Source organism: Terrapene carolina, unplaced genomic scaffold, assembly GCF_002925995.2.
Source record: "Terrapene carolina triunguis isolate 2854851 unplaced genomic scaffold, T_m_triunguis-2.0 Scaffold132, whole genome shotgun sequence".
Taxonomy (NCBI): Eukaryota; Metazoa; Chordata; order Testudines; family Emydidae; genus Terrapene; species Terrapene triunguis.
The window spans coordinates 1,266,027-1,277,601 of record NW_020664483.1 but is presented as its reverse complement, the minus strand read 5'-3'; the positions used below and the strand labels follow the sequence as shown (position 1 = coordinate 1,277,601).

The 11,575-nt window shown below is 51.9% G+C and overlaps 2 protein-coding genes across 2 annotated transcripts in view; both read right to left on the bottom strand.

Moving 5' to 3' along the window:
- Nucleotides 1–2,346, bottom strand: part of LOC112116464 (glycine N-methyltransferase-like) — a 6,423-nt gene extending 4,077 nt beyond the window's left edge. Inside the window, exon 1 of the mRNA XM_026653131.1 lies at nucleotides 2,288–2,346. Within this exon, the coding sequence (XP_026508916.1) occupies nucleotides 2,288–2,346 (59 nt within the window). The remainder of the gene's footprint in view (nucleotides 1–2,287) is intronic.
- Nucleotides 997–11,485, bottom strand: CNPY3 (canopy FGF signaling regulator 3). The gene is made up of 6 exons (XM_026653130.1): nucleotides 11,467–11,485; nucleotides 10,755–10,878; nucleotides 7,442–7,538; nucleotides 5,533–5,655; nucleotides 5,117–5,234; nucleotides 997–4,911 (listed from the first exon to the last, which is right to left on the bottom strand). The coding sequence occupies exons 1-6, from the start codon at nucleotides 11,483–11,485 to the stop codon at nucleotides 4,676–4,678; spliced, it is 717 nt and encodes a 238-aa protein (XP_026508915.1). The 3' UTR covers nucleotides 997–4,675.
- Between the last annotated feature and the right edge of the window lie 90 nt (nucleotides 11,486–11,575).

Below are 11,575 nucleotides of genomic sequence, written 5' to 3'. Positions count from 1 at the left end.
AAAAAAGCCTGAGAAATGAAATGTTTCACTTTCCATCCTTGGAAGTGGCTCAGCGGTTCTGGGTGGAACTTTCAGAAATAAAGCTGCTCCCTGCTCCATAGCAAGCAGCAGAAAGTGAAAAGGCAGAAAATGAAACTGCCAGGAGTTGCTCCTGCCCCAGCTCAGAGTCGCCCAGACCAGTTTCTCCAGTCACCAGCCTGGAAAGCTCCTTGTCAATTTCATTCGCTGCCTTCCAGGCAGCCAGTCCCAGCAGCTGAACAATTCTGTTTGGGTTCTTCTGGAATGGATTGTTTCCAGACCTCCCTTCCAGTGAAAAATGCTAGGGTTTGGCTTTTTGTCCCAAGTTGGGACTTTTCTCCAAAAATAACATTTCCCATGGGAAGGGATTTCCATTTCTTGGGCACCCGTAGCGAGGTGTGAAGTGCACACGGGTTACTCCCCTGAGATACAGCTTAGAGGGAGGGCTGGTAAACTTTGCTTTTCCCCTTTAATTTGCCATACTTTGTGTTTACAGCTTTCAGCCAACTCAGACTTATACTTCAGTGAGTCCCATTCTTGGGACTTTGGAAGCTTCTGTTTGCACATATCTCCCAGTCGTCCAATTCACATTAACATTCTTCATTGTGTTGCATGAGGGGAAGATTTAGCAAGTATCCCACACTGACCCCACCATCAATTTGCTAGATCAGTGTCAATTCATACACCCAACAGGAGACTAGGAGTCAGGTTCCTATACACAATGCTACTGTCCACAGATCTAGAAAGAAGGGGTTTGACTGCAGAAACGCAGAGGATTCTGGGTTACACCACAGCACCTCCTCATCCCCACCATTCAGAGTAGGTGCCCAGTTCTGACCTGAAGTTCAGACCTTTGTTCTCTTGGCATCACAACTGCAGCTGCCTAATGTTTGAGATAAACATGGGATTAAGGTTAAATTCCAGCTGGGAAGAGAGAGAGGTGAGATGGGTTAATATACTTAGAAACCAGGACAAACAAACCATTAACAGACTTGGAGTTTATTTAAAAATAACCGCACATAGCACACAAGAGTGAATTCAGGTTGAAACTATGTGACCATTAACCAGATTCACATAGGATCACAGGCCACTCTACACCACCACAAGAGAGCTGGCTATGGAGCCAAAAGCGCCCTAGACATTTAAGATACAACTGCTCATCCGAAATTTAGCCAGCTGGGGAGGCAGGGGAAGAAAAATGAGAGGTTAATAGGAGCACCCTAGGGAAAGGCTATCAGCTACTGCTCTGTCACCACTGGCTGGGTTCTGTAATCCAGCCTAGCCCAGGGAGGACTAGGATGGTACCATCACCCACGAGCCTGTTGAGAACAGTGAGGTGCTGAGCCAAACTGCAAACAGGGCCTGACTGTCCTGTGTTGGGTCGGGCATAAAAAGAGCCCCTGCACCCTCCCTGCCCTGTGCATGCACCAGCTCCCTGCCATGCCCGCCTATGGAAACCCTGCAGCCTCTCTGAGCCATCTCAAGGCTGCTGCCATGTAACAGACGGATTTGGGTCTCTGTCCGAGACAGGTTCCCTCTGTCCAGCACAGGGGTTTGTACAGCTTGGGGTTCAGGCTGAAGTCAGCTGGATGCTATCTCAGCATCGTTCCCAGGGCAGGCCCAGTTTGCTGCAGTGCTCTTGATAACAAGTCTTAAGATTCCCGTTCATTTGAGAAACTCTCCCGTGCTCCTATTCCAGACGTCTGCAGGCAATCTCTGGGCGTCTCAATGGCTGCAGTTACTCTGGCTTGGACCTGGGCTTTGTCTCCCCCTCAGTGTTTATGGTCAGCGAGCTGCACCTGGCAAGGGCCTGCCCTAGTTGCATCACACTTACTGGCACAAACCCTGACAAAGGCTTCGGCTGCAATTATGCAAACAGCTACGTGGCAGCAGAGCAGAACTGATCACCCCGCTAAGCAAGTCAGGGAAGTACCCTGGACATCTGTTGTATCTTGGCCAAAGCAGCAAACACTCCTCCCACTGCAAAGCACTAGGGGAATCAAACACAATGTGCAAACAAACCCTAGGAGCCTCACCTTGGGCTCAACAACCCCACCTGGAACTGGGCTCAAGGCCAGACAAGCACCTAGAACACAGGGGTGAGAGGCATGGATCAAAAACAAAGCAATAAGCCAGGCTCTGTGGTAGGGCTGGAGTCTCTTGTTAGGATGTTCCAGCAGCAGCTTTACTGGAGGGTTGTTTCTGCTGAAGGCCCACAGAGCATTTTCTTGTGATCTCTCTGCGTGGGTGCTGCACTTCGCTGTCTCACATCGCCACGGAGTGGGGGAAGAGCTGGGAAGTGTAGAGGGAAGGGTTGCATTGCAGCATCTCACCGCTGTGCATGTGCCAGGGCCTGGGGGTCTGTATGGCATACCCTGCCCTGCTCAGAGCATGGAGCGCCTCTCCCGAATGCACAGTGGCCCATCACCCCACCGGCACATTGCTGGCTGCCCAGGGGCAACCCAGCAGCAGCTCTTAGCAGGAGACGTGTTAGTGCTGAGAAGCAGATGCCAATGTCTAGCAGTAGCTGGGAGCCCGCACAGGTGAAGAGGCCAATCCTACATCAGGAGTGGGTCAAGGGGAAGCTACGCTATTTGTCAAGAGAAAAATAAGAGGAAGGGAGGACTGTATGGGGAAGAGAGAAGGACAAAGGTGATCAGAGGATAACCTTCCAGAAGAGAGAGGGCTGGTAGCCATGAGGCTCTCAGCTGCTTCAGGCCAGTTTCGCTAACTAGAATGCCAAGTCCCTTGCTTTGGGTAACAGATTCCAGTGTACAGTTATAGTAACTGCTGGAGTTGCCATAGAACGAAACTGAAAGGACAAAAACTCTTGTCACACCAGATATTCTCGTTCATTCCTCCCCGTCGCCCGTGCCCAGCCGTACCGACCCACCCCCACTCCCGCTGCAGTCAGTCAATTGCATGACAGGATTACTCCACAGCAGGAAGTGGTGTAAAGCCGCCTTGCTTAAAAATAATTCTAAGCCGAGTTCCAAGTGTGCCTTTTGGGCTGCGGTTAAGTGGCAGGGCCAACCCTCCCCATTCAGAACCCAGGGGCTAGCCCCCAACAATCCCCACAAGAGGATTAAAAACCACCACACATTTGGGGTTCTCTTTGACTTCTGAGCCTTTCAGGTCACACTGGTGACACTTTCAAGCTGTCCCCTGCAGCCACGAGGGCTAGAAACAGCTTCATTCTAAAGCGGAGATTCTCACATAACCCCATGACGCCAGGAGCTGAGGTTTTAAAGAAAACACCAAATACCACGAGACCTGTGATACAGTGGCAAGAGTTGGCAGTGCTAGTGCCTGGAGTATGGTGCCCTGCCTGGGGGAGGGAACCAACAGTCGCTCACTAGCCTGAAAAACAGGGTCAGACCAATGAGTCTCTCACTACCTGGGAATATTCCATGACACAAGATCGAGCTGGTGGGACGCAAGAGCACTCAGAAACATACCTACTTCTAGCAGAACAGCTCTCTCAGTGAGCTGCAGTGCCGAGATCACAGGTCAGCCTGGCTGGACTGGACCAGACTTAACCCCACTCCCAGGCTGGGGTCCCCACGTGCTTTGATGAGCGGTAAGAGCTGATGGGAGGCTCCTGGGCACATGCAGGAGGGACTAAGACTGCATTTGAAGTTAGCTGGGTGCCCCTGCAGGCCATGGTGGGTCCTGCTCCCACACCCCACAGGGAGGGTGTTAATATCTACTGGCACTTTAAGAGAAACCGCCAACAGGTAGCAAAGAACTGCATAAAATACAAGGGAGCCCCTCCTTGCAAAGCCAGGAGCTGCTGTCCACGGTGCAGATGGGACAGTGAAAGCTAGACCAAATGGAACAGGACATCAGCAGAGGGGTGAAGGGCCCTCTCTGCAGCAACAGCAGGAACCACAGGCTTCCAGGAAGCTGGAATGGCTGCTCCTGAATGGAATGGTCCTACGGGAGAGAGGTGGGCAGCAAGCTTGCAGAGCGGGAGGATAACTCATCGTGGGACCCCAGCAAGCTCAGTGGGACTGCCTGGCGTAGGGGAGGGCAGGACTGGGCCCAGCCTTCGTGGAACAGACTCTGTCCAAACCCGCCAGGCTGGCCACGCAGAAGCCACTCTCCTTCCAAGCCACTGCCAAATTCCCTGCCCTGGGGGCAGCTGCAGACAAAAGCCAGGGGCTCCGCCGTGAGCAAACCAGACTCCTTTCTCCCACTTCCAGACCCCCTCATCAATACAATCAAGCTGGGACAGAGGCGGCAGGGAGAAGAGCAGAGGGTGGAAGGTCTCTCCCGCTAAAGGCAGGATCTGTATTGTCTAGGAAGTATTAAGAGGAGTTTAACAAGCTCCACATACTCAGGAGGCATCTCCTGTCCGGCCCAGCTGCCCTGCGTGTGCAGGGGTCTCTGACAGCCGCTGGTACTCCACATCTGTGATCCATGTGGTACCGCAGCTCACGGTAATGCTGACTAGCTACGGCGAGATCTCCACCCAGCCGCCCTTGGAGCAATAAATTAGAAGAGTTCTAATTTATTTCCCTTCAGTAAATAAGGGGTCACCGTCTTGTGAGGCAACTGGCTGTTGCGAGGCCCAGAGCGCATCCAATATCCCACGTGTCCAGAGCGTTCGCTGTCCCTACCATGGGCTGCAAATCGGCGTGCAGCGTCTAAGAGACTACAGCTCGTCAGCTGGGCTGTGCGCAAGGGGAGCCTTCGGCTGGATATCCCCCTCCTCCTCAGGGCTCCCTTCAGCACTTGGGTCCAGGTGGCTTTTTGCTTCCTCAACCTTCTCCTTGTTTTTCTTTTTCCTCTCTGCTGCTTTCTTGTTCTTGCCACCCTTTTTCTTTGTCTTCTTCTCCCCCGCGGTCGCTACATCTCCCTTCTTGCTGGCCCATTGCTCTGCCAGGCAGCCTGCAGGGATGACATCATGGAGAAAAGGGAGGAGTGAGTCTGTCAGGTTTCCTCTCCCCACCCTGTGCCCCCTTCCTGCTCACACAGAGAGTGTTTCAATGCTCTTCGGACTCCCCTGCTGCACCCATCACCCTGGCACTGGAGCACGCGTGCTGCCTCTGCTTGGAGGCCAATGCCCCCTTGTATTTGCTGAAGTGAAACTCACTTGTGTCTTTCCCTTTCAGCACATGGTTCGCACAGAGAAACTGAGCCAGGTCTTCCTTCTGGTGATGCCTGTACCAGTCCTCGATCACATCTTCGAATTCCTCCACCAGCACATCACACTAGTGCAGACAGAAAGCACAGTCCAGCACCAGGAGACCTTCCTACTAACCCCACTCCCTGGGCCCCTCACAATGTGGGGAGCAAGCGCAGCTCCAGGACGAGCTTCACAAAGAGGGACTGCTCATACGCTGCAGTGAACTCTTGGAGTACAACACCCCCACCCAGCCTGAGCCCATCTTCCCAGATCTCCCCCGGCCCAGCAGAAAGAGTCCTAGACACTGCAGCACAGGCCTCCCAGCCATTACTGCACTCTGCGCTAGCACCCCCAGTGACACTGTGCTACCGTGTGGACAGTACCTGCTTCTTGAGGTCAGCCACTTCAGCAGAGGTCTCATTCCACAGCTCATAGGGGATGTCCATCACCACTTTCACCCCCTTGTGCACCAGGTTGTGCAGGGTTTCAAACGTCTCCGACATTCCCTAAGGAGACACAGTAACCTGAGTGCCCCACCTTCGGGGACGGGCAGAATCCCAGCTCCACACACACGACGCTTGCGCCACCCACCAGGAACTCAAGGAGAGAGGAGATCTCACACACAGCTCCCCTACATGGGCGCCAGCTCAGAGCCCTGCAGAAGAGGGGGTGCAGCACCTGCACCCACACCAGGAGTTGTTGGACCAGTGCAGCGTGAAGGGAGAAGCCTCAGGGGCAAGTGGCTGAGCAGCCTGTTCACTTCTCAGGAGGGTGTGAAAGCCTGGGCCTTATCTGCTACCCGCCCTCCTCTGTACGGCACCCAGCAGCTCCAGCTGGACTAGGACCCTAACACGCTTGCTGCTGGACAGACATGAAGAACATGCCACCGAAGATGACCAGCCTGAGGAGGAGGGCAGGGGAGAAGGCTCTCACACTTATTTGAAGTGTGTGCTTCCATGACTGAATGAGCACGGACTTTCCTCATCTGCCCCCAAGGCAGCTAACGCGGTGGCTGATTCCTTGTCAGCGTCCTGGTTCTAGATGCAGGGTTTGAAGGAGGAGAGGGCAGTAGCTGTCTGGTTCAGTTTGGGGAGGACGTTCCATACATGAGGAGCAGACAAGCCGGAGGAAGAGCCTGCATCCCTGGTGAAGGGGGAGAGGATATAAGAGGGGAGGGGCAGAGCTGGGGAGGGCCTAAAGGTCAAGCAGCTTGCTATTGGTGTGGAGTCAGGGGAGGGACTCATAGGAGGGTGACAGTGTGAGCGATGGCCAGGGAAGATGGTCCTAGCAGCCCTCTTTCAAATGGCTGGTGCAATATGGGTAGCAAGGAGGATGCAGTCCTTGGCAGCCCGTGACGAGGCTTGGCTGTCTGAACAGGCAGAAAAGGCTGGATTCCAGCAGCGTTCCAGAGGAAGCAGTGGCAGGACTCAGACGTGGCCTGGATGTGAGCGGAGAGGGGACCGCTAAAGGGACAGGCCTGACTGTAAAAGGATAAAGTCACCGTGGGGATTGACTAAGGCACAGCAGTACCACACAGTCCTTTGGAAAGGGAAGCCTTGCTTCCCCATTGCTAAAGCCCCAGGTCATTCTCTGGGCTGATGTAGTCTCTACAGAACCCTACCTCTTCCATCACAGGCATGACCCCTGGGCCCAGCCCTGAGACTGCACGAAGGGCCTTTGGGAAAGGCAAACCCAACCAAACCCAAACGGTTCTCTGGGACACTCTGCCCCCTTGTGCACAGGCCTTGCAAGATTCAGGGTTTCACAGCTTTCTCTGCCACACTGATAGCAGATCACACTGTTTCCCTTGAAACCCTGGCAGGTGCAAAGCCACAGCGCAAACAGACACGGGACAGTCAAGAGGATGGGACTATCCTTAGCTTTAACATTCCTGGAGTGGCGCGTTAACTTGGGCTGCTAGCAATCTCGACCTACACTTTGACAATGGAATTGTTAATCGGCACCTGATCCCAAACCAGAGGTGGGAGAAGCCATTCAGTACACACCTTCCTGAGCACCCCCCACTCCAGCCATGAGAATAGGTCTGCTACACCGCCCCACCAGGCTTCTTGGTTGCATGCCACCCACCAGCAGGGCCATGGAGAGGTGGTTACACTAACAAGTTGAGGGAGGGAGAGAACAGAGCAGCTTCCATTAGAAGCTAATTCTGTACCTGGGAAATCTGTTTCGCAGATGCAGACCAAGGACACAAACATGGATGCTCTCGGCAAGGCAAGGCCTAGGGGCGTCTGACTAAAGCTCCAGCGAGAGGGAACAAGCAATGGTACAAACCTTTGCAAACCTGTTACTGCCAGTTCTCTCTTTGTGCAGGTTATAGTCCAACAGTCTCTTGCAGATGGTCTCTGTCACCTCGATCAGTCGGATATCCCTGCCCCGAGGAAAAGTTGGTGAAACGGGGAAGGATTTAGTACCACTCCACGAGAAAGGCTACAGTCCATTAACAGGGCTACAAAAATTCTAGCTCGAGGACTAAGACCACTGTCTAGAGATGGACACAAGATGAGGGGGCTGGGGAAGTGGCTAGTCTCTGCAGCTTGCTGGTCCTGGGCTGGCTTAAAGGCTCCACCTTCCAGAAGGTATCGGCCTCTTGATGGCAAGTGTTTAATCAACTGGAACGCCACTGCCTGCCTGCAAACCCTCCTCCCTCCAAGTGCCAACAGGAAAAAGATCCCCCTTCTTACCTCCACAGCCCCTGGCTACCGTAAAGGGGTGGGGGCTCCACCCCTGTGCTCCCCCTACCTCCATCTGGCTATTGAAAGAGGGACGGTCTCCTCCATCACAGCATCCTGGCAACCTCTCTCCTCTCCCAGAGACTCCTGGCTACTGCAAGGGAGGTGTGGGGAGAAGAGGTCTCTGCTGCATAACCCCCATCACAACCTTCATTTTCTGGTCCTTATCCCATGTTGCTAGCGCCAGAGACAGCCTCTGCTCCTGCCCAGAGCTTTGCCAAGCAGCAGCAGAATGGAACTAACGTTAGAAGGTGCATTTTTGCCCTCGAAGGTCTGAATAGTAGCTGTGAAACCACCAGTGTCTCGTCCACGGCACGGGAAAGCTCTGAGCAACAGACTGGAGCTGCCTGCTGTAGACTCAGGCAATTCATGTTTGGCAGATCTTTGCAATCTTGAGGGCTCAAAACATAATGTACAGCCCCAATCTTATACCCTAGGTACCAGACACATATTAAAGGGCCCCCATCAAGTTACAATATCTCACTGGTGCCTGAAGTTGTTTACCCACTATTGTTACTTGTAACACTTAGAACCAGGGCAAATGAAAAGTGTGTTTACTTTGTGTGCAGTACACACCATGTGTACACAGCAACCTTACCTCCATTTTTTTTTTAAATAATATATGGAGGTATACCTCTCTCATAGAACTGGAAGGGACCCTGAAAGGTCATCGAGTCCAGCCCCCTGCCTTCACTAGCAGGACCAAGTACTGATTTTGCCCCAGATCCCTCAAGGATTGAACTCTCAACCCTGGGTTTATCAGGCCAATGCTCAAACCACTGAGCTATCCCTCCCCCCAGGGTTACTGTTTCACCATAGCCAGTTTCTTCTCTTTGTATCTGTATTTCCTCACAGTGGCCGAGGAGAAAAACATTTGAAGAGAAGAGTGTGGTTGTAAAACCACAGAAGTTGGCAAGGGGGACTCAGGGTCTGTCTGTACTGCAGCTGGAAGTGTAATGTCAAGCTTGAGTAGACATACTCTCGATAGCTCTGACTGAGCTAGCACACTAAAAATAGAAGTGTAGCCATGATGGCGCCGGCGGGCTAGCAGCCCTGAGTACATACCTAGGGTATCGGACAGGATCATCTTTGGGGCAGCTGTTTTTAGCATGCTAGCTTGATCAGAGTTAGTGCAGGAAATCAGCCCTTCAGCTCCAATGCAGACATGCTTCAGGGGCAGGTAACATCCCTGGAGTTCTGAAAGTGACTAGATTTCAAGCTAACAATGTCTTGAAAAACAATTACATTCAATTAGAAAATTAATACCGTCCCACATGAATTGAACTGCCTCCTCCGACAGGAGCATAAGCTGCTGAGTGATCCTGAAGCAGTAACTGCCCACACTGGACAAACCTGGTCCGTTTATCAGCACACCCCTTCCCTCTGAGAAGAGGCGGGTTTTGCAGCATGACTGGAAGCTCACAAAGCCAGGCAGTGGCAAACCAAGGGTGGGGAAGCTATTTCCAAAGTCAACAGGCCCTGAGAGAGCATCCTGTTAGGAGCCCCTTCCCATTTACACTTCAAGGGCTCCACCTCTGCTGTCACAGAGGGGGAGACAGGTGGCCCCTGCCATTCAGGGTTCTGTAGGTTAGAGTCACTACTTTGAACCACACCCAGAAACATACTGCCAGCCAGTGCAGACCCCTGAGCAGCAGCATAGTGGGTTTCCTGTGCAAAACACCTAAGAAGCAGGCAGATGTCTTGTTTAAGCCTCAGCTCAAACGGTCTCTATGCACAGCCCCAAGAGGAGCTAACTGCCTTGACAAAAATTGAGATTAACAGCAATGACGACTGGCACCGGCCTACATCTGGCAGAAGGGGGTCAATGGAAGCAGAAATTCTGCAGGAACTGATGGCTTGAACTTCCCCCTCGCTGAGAAAAGTCTCGTGTTGGCAAGTGGCTATTTCAAGCCTTGATTATTAGCCTAGAGACTGCCTGAGGGCTCTGATCAGGGCCATGTATTCTGCAGCAGTAATGTTCATCACAGAAATGTGCTTCAGAATCTCAGTTCTTGTTTTACAAGGCTCTCTTCCCTTCTCAATTGTGAGGGCTAGAAAACGTGAACTGAATGTAACTGGTGCAGTGAGGTTTGCCCAAGCGGGCAGAGTCTGAAGCAGGTCTAAGGAAGCGCACCACTGCTCTCCCAGTGACCTGTTAACTCTAGAGTTGAATTGGAATTTAAATAATCATCACTTAGGCTACTACTTCATCCCTGACCACTATAGCAGAAAAATCCAGCTAATATGGTTATCCTACAATCCCAGGTACCCAAAGCCCCAAGCGTCCACTCCTCAGCTTACAGAATCCCCACCTTTGTATGACAACTTCTACAATGCAGATATCTAAGGCACGTTGACAGTTGAGTGTGTTGGGAAAGCATAAGAGAAATGGAATTTAGCATCAGTGACCCAGGCGCATTGGACTGATACGCCTATTAAAATTAATTAAAAGCCTACTTTCAAAATGTAAGTGAAGCTGCCACAGAATTGCCAGAGTGCTACAGAAAGCTAGCAGCAGACTCTCAGTCCAGCTTGCTGCAGATGACAGAGGTCCTGAGTTCGAACTGTGCAGCACTGCTACGCTCAAACAAACCCCCGTGACTTCGCTTCGGATCTGCAATTCTTGGTAACATGTGGAGCAGCACCACTGCCATCAAACCCTGCTAGGGACTCAACATCCATCATATCTTGCCAACACGAATAACTCTAGAGGAGGGAGAAGCAACCTTTGCCCCCAAGTGTGGTAGGTGGCCAGATCACCCCCTGCTTGTGAATGCTCTTCGTGGAGGTATTTATTAATCCAGCGGAGCAGCAAGGAGGGCCACTGAGTGGATGTCACTGACTGACTCACTTACGATTGCGTGTACTTGATTCCAGACCCCTTTCCGTCTAGAAAGCCATACTTTGTGTCAATCACCTCCTTGGTCTTCCCAGTTTCCTCAAAGGCAGATTTCAGCTCTACTGCCACATACTTACACACTGGAGAAGAAAAAACACAAACAGGTTAGTGGGCATACTGAACTGTACTGCCCTCCTAAAGATCTTGCCTGTTTTAGGTACAGGTAGGCCATTTTCAGCAAGCAGGGCTATTTTAGAAGCAGATGCTTGGAGTTAAGCATGACTAACTAAAGTGTCCTCGTCTAGCTTGTTTTCAGGGAACACTCTCTATAATTATTTAACAGACAAGACAACACACAAAGCCAGACACCCCAGCTACTGTATTTGGGAGAGGGAGTTTTTATTCCAGAGTTTTTCGGTTGAGAAATTAGTGAACTATTGTGCAACTGCTAAAGACACTCAAGTCAGTGGGTGCACCATCACCCAGAGCAAGCAGTTCACCCGGTCTCTAGATATTTCACACCACAACCTCCGCTGCTTCCCCCACCACCACCACACACTTTTGCCTGCTTCTCCTCTCCGCCCTTACCCCCCAGAATCTATTATTCCTATTTGTCCCTCTCCTCAATCACCACCTCTTTATTGGCATGGGATTTCCCCCAATAGTTAGGTCTCTCCTTTACTTTCTTGCTTAAATGCCTTGCATTGTAGAAACCCTCCCCCCCAAACATCTGACAGTGTGAGCCATGATCACTGGAGCAAGAAGTAGCAGTTCCCTTTTCTCACTGTGCCTTCTCCCCACCCACTACAGGAAACGTGCCTCTATGAACCACAGTGA

Excerpts from the sequence above, each read along its gene's own strand:
- CNPY3 (XM_026653130.1), bottom strand. Across the intron at positions 7,539-10,754 it reads GGAATCAAGTACACGCAATC|GGATATCCGACTGATCGAGG; the intron begins GTAAGTGAGTCA and ends TCCTCGGGGCAG. Across the intron at positions 5,235-5,532 it reads TGGCTGACCTCAAGAAGCAG|TGTGATGTGCTGGTGGAGGA; the intron begins GTACTGTCCACA and ends TGTCTGCACTAG.